Source organism: Manacus vitellinus, unplaced genomic scaffold (assembly GCF_001715985.3).
Source record: "Manacus vitellinus isolate BGI_N305 unplaced genomic scaffold, ASM171598v3 scaffold_26_pilon, whole genome shotgun sequence".
Classification (NCBI taxonomy): Eukaryota; Metazoa; Chordata; class Aves; order Passeriformes; family Pipridae; genus Manacus; species Manacus vitellinus.
The window spans coordinates 6,030,263-6,050,232 of NW_021939960.1; the positions used below are offsets into that span (position 1 = coordinate 6,030,263).

Sequence of the window (19,970 nt, forward strand, 5' to 3'; positions counted from 1 at the left end):
AATGCTGGTAGCAGCTAAGCAGCAGTATAAACTAGCCAGGGAACAGCCATTTGAGACTCATTTCTGGGTTTTCCCATTTCCTTTAGAAATCTCAAGCAGCGTTCTGAGAAATCCTAGGCTTAGATATTTCAAATAAAAGAAAAATGCAGTTCTTTGTTCCCCCTCCTTATTTTTTTTTAACTGTGTGATTTTTTTGGACCATGTTCTTAAATTTTATTCTCTAGGAATTCAGAAATCTTGATTTAAGAACAGTGGATCTTTGCCCTCTCACGCTGAAGGAAGAGTTGCTTCTGTATACTCTGGTTATATTTTGCACAGAAGATAATTATGCCAATAGTGAAAAGTCAAGATTTATCAAAACCCATTAAGCTTTTTCTTAAGGGACCTTAACAGGCTTGTGAAATACTGAGACACAAATACTGTCAACAGTAGATGGAATTACTGAGTGGGTTTTAAAAAAAAAAAACCAGCTATAACCTATAACCACTTTTTCTAATACACCACAGCAAACGGGATAATTCTTTCTGCTTCTTTCACTGCACATTTTGCTTGATTTCATCTCTAATGCTTCGGAATGGCACATCCTTAAAAGACTCTCTGTCTGATGCCATGAACCATGGATTTTTTCCTGACTGCCTGTGGCTGGAAAGGGACAGTCTTGTTCAATCTCTAAATTACAGCTCCACTGATGCCCTCCTGCAGTCTCAGTGTTGAGACCAACTCTGTAATTATGATTATTATTATATAATTAGAAGTAACTTTGCCTGTGTAAGAAAGCAGGTCCATACCTCTTCTTATTCTTAAGAGCAGCAAGTTTTTAAATCTCAAAAAGTGCAGGGTCGACTCAAATCCCTGAATTATCAAATAAAATTATAGGCAAAACATGTAGTTACCTCTCCTAAATTCACATTCTGAGTTATTTCTACTTGTGATCACGTGTGGGAAGTTATCTATGCATTATAAGCAGTGATACTGGTATAAATAGGATCAGGAAAAAATGAAAACTAATATTAAATCCTTAAGTCTCTCGTGTTTTGCTTCAGCCCTGGAATTTACCAAACTGAATTAAGTTCATACTCAGTTCTCTCCTTTTGTTTGGTTTAGTGCAGCATTTTTTGGGCTTAACTGTTGTTTTCCTTTCTATAGCTACAGGCTTTTCAGCCAATTTAATAAAAACAGGAGAAGGTTGCCTGAGCACCAAAGCTGGTGCGGCTTCTTTGCAGATTATTTAATACCTGCAGATACTTTGCACACTCTGACTGTGCTTGAGAGTGCCAGAGGCTGTTTTAAAAACCTCTGTGCTCACAGGAGCTTTCACCCTTACTCTTGGTGCTCATTGTAAGCTCAGTTCTTGAGGGGAGAGCAGTGGTGTTTACTGATCTGTGAAAAGCTCAGCAGGTTTCCTGACAGCTTCCCAGGATGTCCTGTTGATCCTGGAATTGGGTTCTTTGTGCTCAACACTTCAGCCACCTGCTCTGGGGTGACAGCACCGTGTTCTTGCAAGGTTCAGAGAGGCTTTGCAGGATCCCTTCCTCTGGTGCTGAAAAGTGCCCAAAAGCTCCAGCTGTAGTGTTGGAACAACTGTTTGTAAGAGCTTGAACTTTACCAGTCAGTACACAGCTGTACCAAGGGGAGTCACCTCCTGCCTCAGGGCCCCTGTCAGTGCAAACAGGAGGGACTGTGCTCACAGTGCTGAGCAAATCACTTGGGCCACGTTTCTCCAGAGTGCTCCTTCAGATTTAGCATGAAGATCTGCTGGATCCCATTCCAGTGGGGGCACAGGGCTGAGGGGAGAAGAAAAAATAATTCAGTTAAGAGGGAGAATGATGAATTGTTTCAGGGAAGAGTTAAGTGCTGTAGGATTTCTTCCCACTTTTTTTGGCTGGGGTTGGGTTGGCTGGGGTTATTTTGGTGGATTTCTTCTGTGTGACTTTCCTTAGCTAGTTTCTGCTTTCCTCTGCTGAGCCTTTGATGCTGTCCTTGCTTTTTAAGCTGTCAACAGGAGAGATGTGGTAGATTTTATTTCTCATTCTGACAATAAGCCATGGGAATTTAATGTGAATTGAACTCCAGTCAATTCTCTATTTCCTGGAGGAGCTTGAGCCATAATTTTGTTTAGCACTTCACAGTTCTAGTACTCATCTTTTTAATGCATTTTTTTAGTACATGATTACAACACTATTTTGGTGCTAATTGTAGGGGTTTTATACTTATTTGCAGTTCTCTCCCCCTCTGTAAGACCTTGGAAAACGTAGGTGGTTATCAATTGCACAAAAAAAGAAAATAGAGTGGTAATGTAAAAACAAGCATTAAAAAGGACCACACTTAAACATGTGGATATTGAGGACTCAACGCAGTACATTAACTAAAGCATTGAATCAGTGTGTTTAAGCATGAGATATTTTGCAATCTGCTTTACTTGTGATTTGTAAAGCACTTCTTTGTATTACCTAATTTTTTTTATATTAGGGAAATTTCTTTCACTATTGTCTGTGTACTTACTAAGCCTCTTCATAGTAATTTCTGTTTTTAAGTAGACTTATGGTAAGTACTCTGACTTGACCGTGTGTAACAACTTATCTGTTGTTTTCAAATATTAATTCAAATTACAGAATGACAGGAGTGGCTTTGAACCAGAGATGCTTGTGGTGTTGGAGTGGGATCTTGCCATAGTTGGTACATGTTTGTACGAGCTGCTGGATACAAAACCACAATCTAACTGCTTTGCTGTCCTGTCTTCCAGGGAATGCTGTTAATTGGGCTCGATGGCCAACACCTGCAGTGTCGGGTTAATGTTGGGACCAGAGGTCAGGTTGCAGGTGTGCAGCTTAATGAGTTCTTAAATGAGTGGCAGGTGGAACAAAACAGGGAGCAGACAGGCTGCTGGAATGTCAGTGTGTTGTTTGAACTGCTAACTCTGCAATGGAAATTAAACAACACTGAATATATAATATTTCAGCTTAATCTTTCTGCAAATATCATTGTTGTGTGAAAGATTTTTGTGAGTAGCAGGGTTACATTTGCTTTGAGAGCTTTTGTTTTTGGGAGCACCGTAGCCTGCAGGAAGAACAGGTAAGTTGGAGCTCAGCATCTCTTTCACAGCCCTGTTGTAACTGAAAGTTTTATTTTGGTTTTGGACTGCTAATAATGAATTCATCAGCATTGTGAAAATGGCTTTGGTATAAATTAAACCTCCATCCTGATACTGCTAAACTTCATCCCAATGTTGATGTGGGCCTAGCCTTTGAGGAACAACTTTGTTTTCTGCTTGTCTTCCATAGTGCAGGTTCCAGTGGCATTCCCCAGGAACAAGTTTTCCCATTTTGTTAAAAAGGGATTAGTTCTGGCTGCACTACAGAGGTCTGGGAAGACTGCAGTTATTGCTGTTCGGAGGGGAAGTTACATTTGTGTGCCAATAATGATAACGGATGATTTTACAACTCTTGATAACAGAACAAAGCTCCCTTCAGGCTGTGCTCTTGATTTTTCCTTAAGCAGTTCTGAAATTTATCATGTGTTTTGTGCCCATTTCTCTGAGACATAAAACTGAGCTGGTAGGACAAAAGCAGGGAGATTTTTTATCAACCTTGTTTTAATGTTGAGGCTGTGTTTGTCCTTCATTTCCCCACCGAGAGTAATTTTTCATCTCCTCTCCACTGACTGAAATAGAATTGTCCAAGGAGGCATGATTTCTCATCCACAGGGCTTGGGTTTTTGATTCTGCCCTTGTTTATATAAAATATTGTTTTGACTCCTTGAAGTGTGCATTCCTTGGTCAGCTCTGTTCTTTGTTTGTTGCTGTACTGTTATTCCACTAAGTTGCATTTGTATATTATATATACATTGCCTGAATGATGAGTGAGGACGAAAGACCAGCCATACTACTAATCCATATAGTTGTGGTTTAATAACTGACTTGTTGTCTGCATGTTTCATTTCAGTAAGAAGTAATGGCAGTGGGTGGTTACTTTGTTACAATCCATTTTATTCTGGTAACATTCCATTAATTTTAATTGGAGGGGCTGGCATGATGCAGTGGTCACCAGGCTCAGGTTGGTGGGGTTTTTAACTGGAATGTAGCACTGCAGCACACTCAAATGCTGTTATTTTATGTCATGATTAGTGAGTAAAACAAGACACAAAACATGAAGAGCCTTGTGCTTATTCACATATGCTGAAAATGTTTTATACGGACACAACCACCTTTTAAAAATGCAGGTTTAGAAATGCACTTAGATCCAGCCTTACTAACACTGATTGAAAAGCAGGACTGCAAACGAACTGCTGAACAAATTATCTTTTGTTATTCAAATGCTCAGTGGGGCCTTTTTGTCTCTGTAACTGGGGAAATCGATAGGCAATTAATGTGCAGGTAGGAGTCAATATTTTAGAAAGCATCTTATGGTTTGGGATCAATTTTCGCCTATGGTAAAGCTTCATCATAGTTTAAAGATTTCTCATTTGAATCTTGACATTTGGTTTCTGGGTGCTTAATTACCATTGAGGCTGGAACATCACTGTTTTCCAAAGACATGTGAATCCCACCCAGTGCATCCTTTGTACACACTCTTAATCAGCCATTGATAGAAGTTGGCTGTTCACTCTCTAAATCCAGATAAATTAATCTTTCACTAAAAGTGGAAAATGCTTATGAAGAAAAATATTTGCATGAGGCAATGTAATTGCTAAAACACTGGTTTGTCAAGAAGACATCTGTGATATTACAGATGAAGTATCCATATTTTGATTATCTTATTCATGAAATCGTACTGGTTTGTGGCTATTCATTTCCTGTTGTTTTCCTCTGTTATAAATCAGGAGATGAGTTTGGGCAGCCAGAGTGCTTTGTCCAGACAGGACTCACATTTATCACATTTAAAAAGTAACCTGGTAAAAGGTCACTGTATTAAATCAATATGTTTTTTTACTGCATTGCTTTAGAAAATGTTGATTTTCTTCACTTACCCGCCCCCACAGCAGACATGTAATGGAAGTTTAAAGCAGTGGTTCAAATCAGCAATTACTGGGATGCTGAGGTGTGTCTAGAAAAACAAAACCTGGTAACATTAAATAACTTCAGTGTCAGAAGTTGAGGGTTTGAAGGTTGCCCATCGATGTGATGGGTCAGGCCCCATGTTACCTGTGCTTGAGGCTCTTGTATCTGTAGACTGAAAAAATGTATTTTATTTTGGCAAGCTGCCACAACTCTGTTTCTGTATCAACCAAAATTTTCTAGCTTCATTAACTAATTTAGCTTCATTAACTAATTTATGGCCATTAGGAAAATGGCTTTGAGGGATGAAAATTTCATGAGTTTAATTTTTTTATATAATTATTGTTACAGTACCTAAAGTTTGTGAGTATTTTTTTTTTAACCTTCTTTCACTGGTAGAAACTGGATCACAGGAGGCTGAAGTCCAAATCTAGCCAGGATGGGAAAAGTGTCCCACTGATTTTAGAAATTTTGAATTAAAATATCTGTCTGGATTTGGACCCCAGTGACTTGCATAGTCACACAGAAATTCTGTGGCAAGGCAAAGAACCTGGAATTCGAAAAAAATCTGAAAAAAATCTGCCCTCCACAAAATCCTCAAGGATCCACTTCACCCTCTTCATGGAACTGCATTCCATGATAGTGTTTAGGAGCTTTAGGAGAGCTCACTCAGATATCTCTGATTTATTTTTTTAAGGCATTCAGGATTTTTTTCACAGTAAATAAAACTTCATTTGTAGATAGATAAAAATGATCGCCATGTGAAACATGCACAGTTTGCCAACTGGTGCTACTAATTGATGTAATTATCACTAATGAAATGTTCTAAAGATAGCGATTTTTGTAATGCTTTTTCAATGGGTTGAAGTGGCTTATGAAGCTGATCAACACAGAGCAGTTCTAGAATTGTGTATTAAGATTAAATTAAGTTAGTGCAACAGAAGATATTTTCCTAATGTATTTATCCTGGAACAAAACCAATATCACACTTAGCTAACCAGGTCGCTTGATGAATGAGTGCACAGTAGGAGATTTGCTTTTAGTGAATATTCAGCCTAAAAAATAGTTACATTCCCACTTTCATACTAGTAAAGCCTGAGTGCTTATATACTAATGGAGAAAATAATTGCAGAGGGTCACAAATGTGATTGAATAAAGAAAGAACTTGTTCAGATTTTCTCAGAAAACATGTTATGCTTGTTCTTGTCTTTCAGTTAATAGATCTGCTTTTTCAAAGGCAATTTGGTAGATCCTGTCAGCACACAAATACCTCTTCAGAGTCTGCAGCACAAGTGGCATTTAGGCTGACTAAAATTTATGTTTTGTGTTCTTTTGTTGTGGAGGAGGTAATTCCTCTGATTTGATAACTTGTTGTGCCACAATTGGGAGTGATTAATATTGATTACAAATATTTAGTATTTGCAAATGGTGACTGACAGGCACTTCCCTAAAGTGGTGCATAGTGATGGTTCTCAGTGAAATAGTTACTGAGGTGAAAATATGGTTATTAAGATGAGTCAATCATAATGACCTTAAGTAGCTGATTTCCCAGTTTTCAGTTGTCTGTTCAGAACTTCAGCTGGGGCACCTCTCAAGAGGTGAGTGAAGGAAGGTTGTATTTCTGGGGGGTTTTTTCAAAGGAAATTAGGAAGTCCTCGTGTTCTCAGAAACCACTTTTGGGATGGTCATTTGGTAGCAGAGTTCAGGGGCATGTGGGACTTGTGAGGGGGAATTTCTAAGGGCTTTCAGCTCTATATGCCATAGATGAACTGTTCTGCAGGCTTCTGTCTGCGTGAGTTCTTCCCAGTGAGAGCTTCAGAAAGGATATGTTGGGCATTTTGGTCCTCTGCTGAGGTTTTGAATTACCTTGTTGATGAATACTTGCAATGACAGTCACCATATTTGACTTCAGTCTTTCCCGTACTCTAGAATTAGCTCTATGTCAGAATTCCTCTGTCTATACAGTTCTGCAACATCTTTGCAACCTTCATTTTGAGTAAAAGTATTAATGGCAGCAACAAAACATCTTACTTGTTACTTTCATGAAAGCTCTTGGATTAGTTTAATTCCTGCTTCTCAGAATGCTGACCAGAAGCCTCATAGAGATATTACACATATTATTTTATCCCTGCATATTTTGAATACAAGCTGTATCAGAGATATTAAATGGTGTTTTAACCATAATGGTCTATTAAATTTTGCGCCTTTTAAAGTGTAAATTATTTCCATAATGGAGGGCGATTGCTCTGCTTTGTCAATCCCTCATCAATTCATGGACCCTGCAGGGTGTATGTGCAACCTCATGTTTGAGGGATTATATATGCAACCCCCATCATTGTTTGTTCTTCAATAAACAGCCTCTAATGACCAAAGCTGTGTGTGAGCTGTTATTTAACAGCTAAAAAATTTGCCAGAACTGTTATTGCCCTTCTAGCAGAGAGCTTGTTGTTTGTGAATGCTCAGAGGGATCTTGAATCAGATTATTAACTCCTTTGCAATCAGTTTTCCTTCAGTGTTAATTGTGCTGCTAAATCCCAGGATATTGTGTTTAAAAATAACTCAAAAGTCAGTGTCACATCACAGACACATTTTTATGCTTGAAAGAACAGATGCCTAAGTTGTGGGTGCAACCTGCCTGTAACAACTCGAGTTCTGTTGTGAATTGTGTGTTTACGTGCACAGGAGGGATGCTTGTGATGTTTGTACACACACATCTCAGAACTACCTCCCTTCATACCTTCTCCTTGCCACCTCTAACATATAATCATTGTGTGTCGTGGCAGGAGGTCCTAGGAATTATTGGCAGGTATTTGATGTATAAGACAAGCCTTTGCAACACGAGAAAAGGTCCTGCTTGGTGCCTCTGAGTAATTTTAAAAAAAAATTCAGGTTGTAGAATTTTACGAATGGAAAAATATCAGTCTTGTTCTTCCACCACAGATGTGCACACATAGCTCTGCCTAAGATGTTTAGTATTTGGATTAAGTATTAGCTCCCTTTTGTTCACAGACTGTGCAAGCAGCTTGTAAATTATGGAGTAAAAATGAGGGGCTGTAACTACCTAGTAATAAGTAATGCCTATGCATTCTGGACTTTAGCACTAAAAATGGTGCTGATTTAACAACTCATCAGCATTTCTGAGCTTGCAACAAGAGATGTAGAGGCAGAGCTGGACTTTTTGCCTTTGAGGTGTGTACAAGTCTTTCTCTCCTAGGTAGCAGTGTCTTTGTTGAAGTGATTGCCAATGATAGTTTTGTATCTCAATAAAATGATGGTGCCAGGTTATAGATAAGACCTTTCACCCTGCAGAATTCTAAACGCTGTAATTCTTTAATCCTGCAAACACAACTGTATTGACAGAAAATTGTGGTGAGGAGGAGTTTTAAGTCAAGGTTAAGGGAACAGAGAAGTGCTGTGAGTTCCCTGCTGTCCACAGGAACATCTGTGCAATCTTAAATGAAAGGCTGGCTTTGTGGTGTCAGAAATCGAGAGACCTTTTCTTTTTTGTGGCACTCACCCAGGGCAGCCTGCAAAGAGTTTTTATTCTTGTTTTTATTCTTCTCACACCAGAAGTAAAGATAATAACGCTCCTTATTGTGCCCCATCTATTTGCAGAGCAAGTTCTGTGGAGTGCAGGAGGTCTTTTTTTAAGTCCAGGTCTATACTCCAAAGTTGTGCTGGTGGCACTGCACGAGAGCTGAGGTTATAAAAAATTAATCCTCCCTCACAGAAATCATGTTGTTAAAGTTCTTTCTGGCAAGGATGCTGACCTCCTGTCTTTCCATCCTAGTTCTGCTATGAAAATGAATGTTCATTTGCAAACATGAAGGAAAACCGTTAGCATTCTTTCAAATCAAAATATAATCACATCTTCCTGATTTCAAAGCCCTTCCCTCTTGGCAAACCTCATTAATTATCCCAGACAGGTGTTTTTGAACAAAAGCTCCTTCTTGCGTTCTCTCTTCTTCTCCAGCCTCCTACTTGAGCTAATGAAGCTTCAGTGATGTTTGTGGAACAATGGAGCAATTTATGTAACTGCAGGTTGGAGAGAGCAAATAAGGAATGGTAATTGAGGAGGGGCCGGAGGAGAGGCTGCGGGGGCAAAGTTCCTCTGTCTGTGTAAAGAGATCTCTCATTACTGGTGATTGGGGAGGAAGCATTACAGAGCCAAAAAGACAGTAGCTGTGCTGATAAAAAATGTTCTTTGATAGTTTATTGATATGCAGATGCTGCTCTGTGAAAGGACCACAGACCTTCTTACGTCCTTGAGTTAATGGAGTGTAGGTTTGGGTTAAGGGAGGGGAACTGGCATTGCCTCCACACGGCTCCTGTGGGAAGTCACTGATTTAAAAAGCTCCTGGGCATGACTTACAGCTGTGTGAATGCTGTTTACTAACACCCTGTGCATAAATTGGGTGATTCTCTCTGGAATTAGCTGGGCTTCTTTTCTGTGTGCACTATGGAATTGAAGACTCTCTGCTTCACTCAATATTTGATGCATATTTATAATTACAGCAGGTCTTCTTTCCTGGTTGTTGAAAACAGGTCCTGCCTGCTCTGTTTATGCCTAGACAATAGGAAAGAGGCATTTTTTTAGCAGGTATGGTAATATAAATTATACACAGATGTTTTGCTGGGCTAGTTGACAAGCAGCCCTGCCTTGTCTAGAGTGGTTATGCATTTTCACAGTTCTTATTTGATTATGCCTAGAAACTCCCTAGTCCCTGCCTCTTCCAAATGCATATAGACATTTATATTCTGAACACTAAAAATCAGCAGAATTCAAATACTCCTTTAAGCATGTTTGAATTAGTCATCAGCTACTCTGAAACTTCTCGACCAGCTCAGAACATTTTCAGTATGAAAACCAGGCTCGGGTGTGACTTCATGTCCAGGCATAAGTAGTTATTTTTCTTTTTTATTTGGCAAGGCAAGAGCTTTTATTTCAGGAAGGAATATAAGTATCTTCTCTGCAAAATCCACTAATGAATAAAATTACTTTCAGCCAAGTGTAGATAATTCTGCCCATATGGAGGTCAGAGACCATGAAAATACTGTGCAAAAGGCTCACAATGAAATATGTCCATTTCTTCACTCTTTGGGAAATGAAGGTGTAACAACCAGTACCTTTTTATTAGACTCAACAGTCTAGTAGTCCCACCTCTCCTGATGAACAAAGGAAGAGAATCACAGTTGGAAACTTGTGCCTTGGTCACGTTATAACTCTTTCGTTTTTAGGCATGCCAGTGGGGTTTGTAAGTCACAGGAAGAAATAGTGTTAATGTAACTCGGAGTTAGTGTTAATGTTAATCTCAGTTGCTTGTAACATGCTCTGGAAAACACCCCAGGTTGGAGAGAATTGAGTGATGTGCACTCTCCACACCCTCAGTGTGCTGTCAGCAGCCTGCTAAGCAGAGGTAAGAGACACTCAGCTGTTTTGGGAGCTGTTTTTTTTGTGAGATTCATAGACTTACCTGCCTCCTCTGGCAAATCCATAAATGTTTTACTTCCAGTTGGATTTTATCATTCCCACCAACACCTTGTTTACCATAAAATATTCAGCAAGCTTCATATAAAAATACTTTATTATGGTTTTCGGAAGGGAACAGACAGAAGGGAAAGGTACGAGCATCCTGTCAATTCACAGTACATTTCAAAGGGTACATTTTAACCCATATATAAACAAACTGACAGAACATGTCACAAGACTGAAACATCATATACACAAGACAAGTCATCATTTAAATCCTGACTTCAGATGACAATACTGATCTACTTAACAAATATCACTGGAATACAGTTGGATGGCATTTTCTTTTACTCCTAGCAGCAGCCAAAAAGCAGTTTGCTTGCAACAGCGAGGTGTAATTGGCAATCACAACATCATAAGCTTTTGGGTACTACTTTACAGCATTTGGGCTTCTATTCATAAATGTAGTTTTCAGACTTATGATCTTGAGCTTTCCCTGCCCAGTATTGTTAAATATGAGCGTTTACCACGGCAACTAAATACATGTTTGTGTTACCACATCACTGAGCAGTGCCAACAGAGATGGGCAGTGCAAGTCATCTGCTTTTTGTTCATACTCTGTGCCCAAAGAGGTTACAGAACACACGGGCAGGTGTGATGAAGCATGAGATGGGAAGCAGAGATAAAATGCCCCAAGATTTTATGTTAAAACCAAGGCTAGAGCCCCTGGTCTCCTGAATCTGGTGCTCTGTCTGTGGAATTAGTTGACTGCTTTGAAAAAATTAAGAAATTAAAGAATTGATGCTCATGTTGACTGATTATGTTGATCTCCATCCAAGTGATGTGTTTTAAAAGGAAGAATGCAACTGTTCTGAATCTTGCTAAAATTCCCCACTTCTTGGGGAGTGGAAGGGACATCTATTGCACCCCGTGGAATAGGGATCCAGATTATGGCTGCAGCTGCTGTAGCAAAAGGGATAAACAAGATGTTTCCTCTGTGTAATATCTTAAGAAAAAACACTCCCATTTATGGGAAAAATCAGGTCTGCAAACAGCTAAACTGTAATTTAGTGCAATGGTTTAAAGTCAGATATTAATTTTTTAGCTTTTATTTTTCCGTTTCCATTTTTCTTTATTTTAGCAAGATGCTGGTGCTGCTCAGCCTGACTAGGTGGCAGCAGAGCTCTTTTGTGGCACCTGCAAGTGGCGGACACAGACTTCACGGTCTGTGGTTAATGTCAAAAAAACAAACCCTTTACCCTCCCATGCTGTGGGATTTTGTTGTTGATGAACTAGAATAAATTAACAGTGGTCTTCCTGCTGCCTTCCTCACCTGCCCCAGACCACTGCTCCCAGCTCCCAGGTTCTTCCAAGGAAGGAAGCTGCATTCCTACACCGATGGTGGAGTATCAAACCAAGACCCTTCTCATCCTCACACAGGGCTGGCTTCACTTTCAGCAGTTCTGAAGGGCATCATGAGGTTGAATCTTCAGCTTCTTGGGACAGAGGAGTTTAATAAAAGCCCTTCTGAAGCTGTAGTGGCAGAGAGGGTATAGGACAGGGTTGATGGCCGAGTTGATCCACAGCAGCCAAAAGGAAGTCTCGTACCAGTACTCAGAGATGCAGTGGCCGTGGCAGCCAGCACGGATGATCATCAGGAGAGTGTATGGTGCCCAGCAAATCCCAAAAATGCCCACGATGATTGCCAGGGATTTGGCCACTTTCTTGTCTCTAGAGAGCCTGAAGTGTTGAGTCGTGCTCTGGGACATGACCTTCATCCGTTTCTCTAAGGATGGAGTGGATGCTGAATTTTTACAGCTCTTTTTGTTGCAACACCTGGGTTTCCCAGAGCTCTCCGAGCTTGTTGTCAGCACATCTTTGGCACCCAGGCTAGAAGTGGAGGCTGTTGCTTGAGCTTTACTCTTAGAGAGGTCGAGGGTTTCAGCTGACTCCTTCTGCTCCCACTTAGAGCATTTCAAAGAAAGCTTTGCTTCTGGGCTCGTTTCCATCTCTTCAGTGAAGGACTGGTTGTGCACTTCATGGAAAATATCCAGGCGTATCTTGGTACGCTTCTGTATGTTCAGGTAAATGCTCAGGTTGAAAAACATTACACTGATGAAAGGGGTGAAAAACTCCAGGGTAGAGGCTGTCATGAGAAAATACCAGTTGTAGAAAAACTCAGCGTAGCACTCCCCAGTGGGAATGATACTCCGGCCTGATATGTACTCCCAGCTGATAATGGCAGGTCCGTACAGCAGGAATGCCAACACCCACACCATCACCATCTTCAGCACTGCTTGCTTGGTGTTGCCTTGCTGGGCTCTGTAAGCGACCTGCAAGAGGAAAACCTTTTCTTAAGGATGGTCACACACCCCAACTGGTTGAGGCTCCTCACAAATGAGCCGGTAGCGTTCCTGGTAAAGTTGCTAGGCAATACCCCGGCAGTCTAATAAGCTCATATGCCTTAGGCAACAGGAGCAATTGCTAGATAAATCAAACTCTTGCAGGGAAGATTTAGAACGCTCATTTTGCAGCTCTGAAATGTGGTGTCTGCTTAGTGGAAATGTACTGACTCGGTTGGAGCCCGGCAGTCACCCGCACCCACCACTTGCCTGAGCTGTCCCCAGCTACTCCCTGTAACTCCCAGGGAGATGCATGCATCAAACTCCTGGGTAAAGCAGGCATCCAGCTCTGGCTCCCTCTGAGCCTTGTAGATACTCTGTGTTGTATTTGGAGTCAGGGAAGGAGCAAACAGGAATGGATCAGATCTGCCTGTGGTGAACTGCTCGTTGCCTGCTCATGACGGGATGAGCATTTTTATCTCCCCACATACCCAGAGACCTCGGGGCTGTGCCCTGCCAAGGCTGGTACTGCAATCTACTGCCTTGGTAGCCAGGGAGAAGCTGTGAGTCTGACTGCAAACCACTTGTTCATCCTGGTGATGATAAGCCCCTGCAAGTTAGTAATAGGTCTCCTTACCTTGCTGGCTCCCTTGTACACTACTATCCTGTCATCTGGGAAGGGAACACCTGCACAATGGGGTCTGAGGCTTAAGTGATTTAATTATGCCAGGAATACTAATCTGAAACCAGAGCTGAATTATGTATTTGTGGATAATTATTGCTTTCCATCACCAGGCTGAAAGATTCATAATTTCTGGAGGATTCAAAAGCTTTTAATTATTGCAGAAAATCTGGAGAATAAGGCAGGAAGAGAGTTGTTTCCCTCTCAGCTGCCATGACAGGACTCACCGCTCTTGTCACCGAGAGGAATCTGTCATAGCTAATTAGTACGATGTTGAAGACCGAAGAGGTGCAGAGCAGGTAATCAACTACCAGCCAGAGTTTGCAGAGGCTTTTCCCGAAGATCCATCTCCCCGTCAGCACATAGGGCACGTACAGGGGGATGCAGAAGGCACCTGCAACCGGACGGGTACGTTCTCGTTGAGAAGAGGGGTGTCTGCAGCGCGGGTGCCCCCGGGGAGAGCCGCAGGTGCCGCGCTGGGACCGCGGGACCCGCCGGGGGCGGCGGGAGGGGACCCCGGGACCGCGGGAGGGTGTCGGGGGGCGGAGCCGGGCCACGGCCGGGGGACCCGCGGGCCGGTGGGGCAGAGGGTTGCCGGGTGCGGGCGAGGAGGAGCCCCGGGGCGGCCGCTGCCCGTCCCGCCGCCAAGTTGGCCGGCGGTCCGTGCGGGGACGCGGGGCCCGCGGGCGGCGGCACTTTACCTACTAGGAAATCGAGATGGCGCAGGTTGAGGAGGAAAAAGAAGTTGTTCTGGTGCGCAGGTGGAGTCCCGCCACATAGGCGCAGCATCACCAGCGCGTTAGCCGGCCACGGTGACGGCGGATGAGCCAGGGCCATGAGCGCGGCCAGCGCCGCCGTGCCGCGGCCGGCGAAGCGGCCCGGCGGCGGCCGAGCCGTCCAGCGCCCCGCCGCATCTTCCATGCCCCGCCGCTCCACCGCCGCGCCGTCGCCGCGGGACTGCTGCCCCTCCCCGCCCGCCCGCCTCCCGCCCCGCCAGCATCCCCGCATACTCCCCCAGAGCAGCCCCGAATCCCCCGGAGCATCCCTGCATCCCTACAGAGCATGCCTGAGTCCCCCTAAGCATCTCTGAGCATCCTTACGTTCTCCCTTGCCCTCTCAACACGGGAGCACCCCTGTATTACCCCAGAACGGTCCTACATTCCTCCAGAGCATCCCTGAACCCCTACACAGCAAACCCGAGCATCCCCACGTTCTCCCTTCCCCTCTCAATCTGGGAGCATCCTTGCTTTACCCTGGAGCATCCCCGTATCCCTGAAGAGCATCCCTGAATCTCTCCAGAACATCCCCGAATCCTCCAGACCATTCTCTCCCATTCCTCTTTCCCCTCTCAGCCTGGGAGCATCACTGCATTACCTCAGAGTATCCTTGCCCCCACACACAGAGCATCTCTACATTCCTCCTTCCCCTCTCAACTCAGGAGAATCCTTGAATTCTCCCAGAGCATCCTTGCATTTTGCACAGCAACATTCCTGCATCTTCCCAAAGCATCCCCCGAGACAGAGGCCAGGGGGAGTGCTTATGATTCCTGCCGTGGGGACTGTGCCTTAGTGAGAGAAGCAGAGGTCGGGGCTTCACTTGCCTTTTAATCAGAGGCAGCCAGGAGGGCTCCCTGGGCAGGTGGAGCGTGAAGGGTGATGCTTTTGCCTGTGCCCCTCATGGGTGTCAGGAGGAAGATGCAGACTGTGTCACTTGGTCTGCAAATCAGGGAGTCCTTGCTCCCAGCCCCAGCTCCAGGGAGGCAATTAATGGTCCCTCCTCCCTCCACTTGTTCAGCTTTTTGTGGCCAAAGAGAATAACTTTTTTCTGAGTACTTGCTTTGGCTGGTGATACTGCAGGATGAAATTACCTACAACTGTACAACCCCTGCATATGGTCCACGCTCCAGACCTCAGGAGTGGAAATGTCACGAGTATCATGTCACTGGGCAGGATCAGCTCCACAATCAGCACTTCTGGAGGTCGTCACAGGGATGTGCAGCAATGCTGGAAACCAGAGAACGATACTGGCTGGAGCCCTTGGCCAAGCACTCTTCTTTCTGGAGAAGTCTGGTAAGTCGTGTGAGTCTGTGAGGAACAGATAAAAAAGCAAAGCAAGAAAATTGTGCAAACCTAGAAACATGCCCGAAGCTAATGCCCAGGGGTTTTGCCACCTTCTGATTGCTCCAAAAGCTATTTTCACATCAGGAACTGCTATAGCCTCAGTACATTTCTCTTCAAACTCTCTACCACAGGCACTGTCTTGATAGCAGTGGCTGATCCTGCTGGGAGGAGGGTGAGAGGGCTCTCGGTCTCCGCTGCTGCTGTGTCCCGACAGAGGATGTCACTGTGGGCTCGTGGAGCCGCGGGTGAGAGAGCTGAGGATGCCGTGGAAACTCCTGGTCAATGGGAGAACGGCTTTGAGGAACTTCATGCGTGGCTTTAGCACTGCTTTGAGGATAATCAGATTTAACAAGGCACCTGGCCGCCTTCCCTGCAGGGTGGTGAGCAGCCTGGCTGGGCAGCCACAGTGGAGAGGACCTGAATTTTATGCCTATTAGCACAGATGTGACGGAGAAACAGCTTTTTGGTAACCCTCATGATGTTTAATGTACCCACGCACTGCTTTCATTGTGCAACTGTTTGTGATCTGGCGTATTTGTAATCTCTAGCCACTCAGTCAAACGTTAGTATTCGTTGAAATGTTTACAAATTCCAAATTACTGTGTGCATGCTGCAGTGTTATCCCTAGGAGCTGTCTGCTGTTTCTTAGCTGCCATTCATTATACAGAGTTTTCACTGTCTGGATAGGAGGCAAAAACCATCCTTTGTGCCTAAGGTGATTTATAAAGTGATACAATGTAAAGTGGGCAAATCACAGTTATTGTTTATCCAGAGTAAATTGCCAGGATTGCTAGATAAATAAGAGGTGACAGAGCTGGTCCTGATGTTTCTCTCTTACTTCAGCAGACAGGACAAATATATTTCTAATATATTTCAGGAAACGTGCTATCTTGGTAATAAAGGAAATCACCCAGCCTGAAGGGGTGGTTACAACAGGTCACGTACAGAAATGAAGGCAGATGGTATGATAGCTAATGTTTGGACCTGGCTTATTCAGTACATATGCCATGGAGATATTCCATATGAGCCTAAGTACTTATGTATTTCATAACCCTGCAGTCAGGCCATGGAGTCCTCTTCTTGGTTAAGAGGCTGCCACAGACTCAGAGCCTTAATCCTTGTGGAAGTACAGGGGACAAAATTGGATCTTTCCAGAGGGTCAGAGTTGCAGTTCAGCTCCAAGCTCTCCTGAGCCTGGTTTCTGTTTATTCCAAGGTTGTGCCTGAGAAGCAGGGACTGAGGGTGGCAGATCACAGAATGGTTGAGGCTGGAAGGCATTTCTTGAGATTTCTTAGGCCAACTCTTCTGCAGGGTCAGATGCAGCAGGTTGCCCAGGATTTGTCTGGTCAGGGTTTGAATATCTCCAGCAAAGAAGACTCCATAACATATCTCCAGACAATCTGTTCCAGACTGCCCTCACAGTCAAAATGTCTTCTTTTGTCTGCTTCCTTTCTGTACTGAAAAGTACATGGGCTTGTCTGACATGAAGCTGCCACAAACCTGGATTCTGTGGGGAAATCATAGGGGAAAAAAGCTTATAGATCAGTAAAAATAGATTCCAGTGCTGTTGGAGGGCTGCTTATTTTGAGTCCTTCCAACCTTCCGTGGAGGAATCTGCACTTTGGTACAGGTTTAGATATGCATCATTGCAATCACACAGGGAAGACAGCTGTGTCCTGAAATCAGGGGTTATGGAAATCAGAAGACACATTAGCATCAGTAACCATTAATGAGGAAACAAGAGGTTTTTTGGCACCTTCTCTTCGTTCTGTGGCTGTCTTTCCATTTCCGTGGAGGCAGAGTTTCCACACTGAGGAGTTTGCCCTTCCAGGGGCAGTGAGGATCTGCAGGGCTGAAGGCAGCACAAGCTCCAAACCCCCAGACGAAGTGTTGTAACTGCTATGCACAAATCATAGTTTTTCCATTGCTTACTTCTGTCCCAGGGAGCCAGTTTGCCTGTGAAACAAACTTTAAAGAAAGAGATGATTAAAAAACCTCTTTGTGTTCACATCTTTACTGATGAGGGTTGAAAGTGCTTTGGCATTCGTACAAGTATCTGTCACTATGAAACCCGTCCCTTTGTTTTATTTCCTTTTCTTCTGCCTTTCATCATGGGAAATGTTTATTCTGTTGGGAAAATTCCCTTTTTTGAGATCCCCTTGGAAGTTACCAGAACACGTGGGTGAGGGTAAGGGCAGATGGCAGAGAAAAGAGATTCCAGAGCAGCTGAGGGCAAAAGGAGCCCTTAAGCTCCTGCTTTGCCAGACCTCAAAGCTACAGCACGAACCCTCACTATAAATATTTTACATGTAGCATCAGTGGGTAGGACACAGAAAATGCCAGGGGAGCATTTCTCATACTGGAGATGCCTTTCCAGTGAAATGATACTCTTTGATATATTTTTCTCTTTTTAAAACAAACTCAACAGCAACTTGTCTGTCCAAACTTTGGGAGCTATTAGGACTGACAACCAGCACGGCAATCCAAACCTGGATGGGACATGATGAAATCAGTTGCTGGATGTGCTTCATCCACTGCTCAGCCAGGTGTTAAAACAGCTTCTGCTGGTGGCAGAATGTCTCCTCCTTACCATGCTGCAAGGGACGTAATTGAGCAAGTCTGATGTCAGCTAAAAACAATGATGACTGGATCTCCTTAAAAATGCTGAGAAATACCCTGTGAACCAGCTTTCACAAAGGTAGGGAAAGCACTAACATCTCCACTCTCAAATCAGCACGTGCTGAGAGCTGCCCTGAGCAGCACCAGTGGCTGCAAAGCCACCATGTCCCTGAGAAGGACCACAAAAACTGGAGGGGAATTGTCCCCATCTAGGCACAGTGTGTGTCCATCTGTGTTCAGAACAAGTCCTGTGCCTTTTCACTCCTTTCCTGCCTTTCTTCTTTCCTCTCCTTCCTTTCTTCTTTCTCTCTCTTTCCAGCTGTAACCCGCAAATCCAAACTCCCCAGGTGTCCAAAAATGCATCCTGTACTGCAGGGAGACTGTTCATAGTCAGACCTGTCCCAGGCTGCTGTGACTGTTTTTGGATTCTTGAGAACTAACTCCTTAAAGTTACAAATCACCTTGTCACCTGAGAAAGTCACATTTCTATCCTTGTGCAAACCAAAGCAGTTTTGTGAGCAGGAAAATGCTGAGTTTAGTGACTCTGGGGGAGGAAAACACCTCAGAGCAGGATGAGTAATGCCATTAGTAATGAAGTAACTGTCTGATCAAACACCCGATTCTTGTTAAGGCCAACTCAATATTGTATTTTGAAATGAAAATTTCAGAGTACAAAGGGAATAAAACCAAAAGTCATCCTACATCTGTCAGCTTGGACTGAGTTGGTGGCTGCTGTTAAGACCAATACATGTTTTCAGAGAGAGACAGCAGGGTCTGAATATCAAGACATGATATCCATGTGCAGCTGCTACCAACGATGCTGGAAGCATTTTACCACATGGAGAAGTGAATGTTAAAGCTCTGTTGAAAAAGTATCCATTAAAATTGGTATTCCATCAGGGGATGGCTTAAGAGGCAAGGCTGGACTTTGTTCCTAATACCCTTAATGGCAGCAAGTGGTGTAGGTTATGAGTGACAAGAGGACATCTGGGGAGGACTAAAAAATTTCTAATTGAAGCCAATGCAGTTCCCAGGCAGATGGAAAATAGAGCAGCTGTAGAGAAATGAGCTGTGGCACAGTGTGCTCCTTAGCATTCCATCAAACTTTATAAAACTTCACAACACTAGGCAATTAGAGGGGTAGAGTTTAAGCCCACTTGTGGAGTCCATGGATTTCTTCAGAGCTACCACCAGGTTCTCGTGTGAGGAGACCTACAAATGTCAGCTCCCTTGCTTCCTGCAGGGCCTTGGAGGCAGGGAACTCATTGGTAACCTTATGTAATATTTAACAGACTTCCTTGGCTAATTAAGTATATTACTTTATATAGTAACTAACATATCTCTAATATGTATCAAAATTTAATTCAGTTTAATTCATTATCTCTGCTCAACATGGGCCCAGTTCTCTTCCCTCTTATAAAGATGCAAATACATTAATTCAGTGATTGCATCAGGGAAGGTGACAGAGCCCTTATTTTGCCAGATTACTTCCAAACAGAAATATAGAAAACTTTAGTCTTGTCTCTGCCCAACTGAATTGAACCAAGAGAGTTCCTTCAGAGTCATGCCAAGGCAGTTGAGAGCAGAAGCTGACACCAAACACTCCCACCAGGTGTCTTACAAGCTGGAGGGTTCTTCAGGCACAGTATTTGAAGGGCTTTTCTGTAAGTCAAACCTTGTATTTCCTGTCTGATACTTCTTCTCCAAGCACATGTGGTTGTGTAAGCAACACAGAATAGAAGGA

General features: G+C 43.4%; 1 protein-coding gene across 1 annotated transcript; it reads right to left on the minus strand.

The window, feature by feature from the left end:
* Positions 1 to 11,425: 11,425 nt before the first annotated feature.
* Positions 11,426 to 14,530, minus strand: HRH3 (histamine receptor H3). Its single transcript, XM_029960394.1, is given in 5 exon segments — positions 11,426 to 12,796; positions 13,715 to 13,902; positions 13,979 to 14,367; positions 14,369 to 14,406; positions 14,408 to 14,530. Coding segments are annotated over 5 exon segments (1,617 nt in total). The 3' UTR covers positions 11,426 to 11,917.
* Positions 14,531 to 19,970: the final 5,440 nt, after the last annotated feature.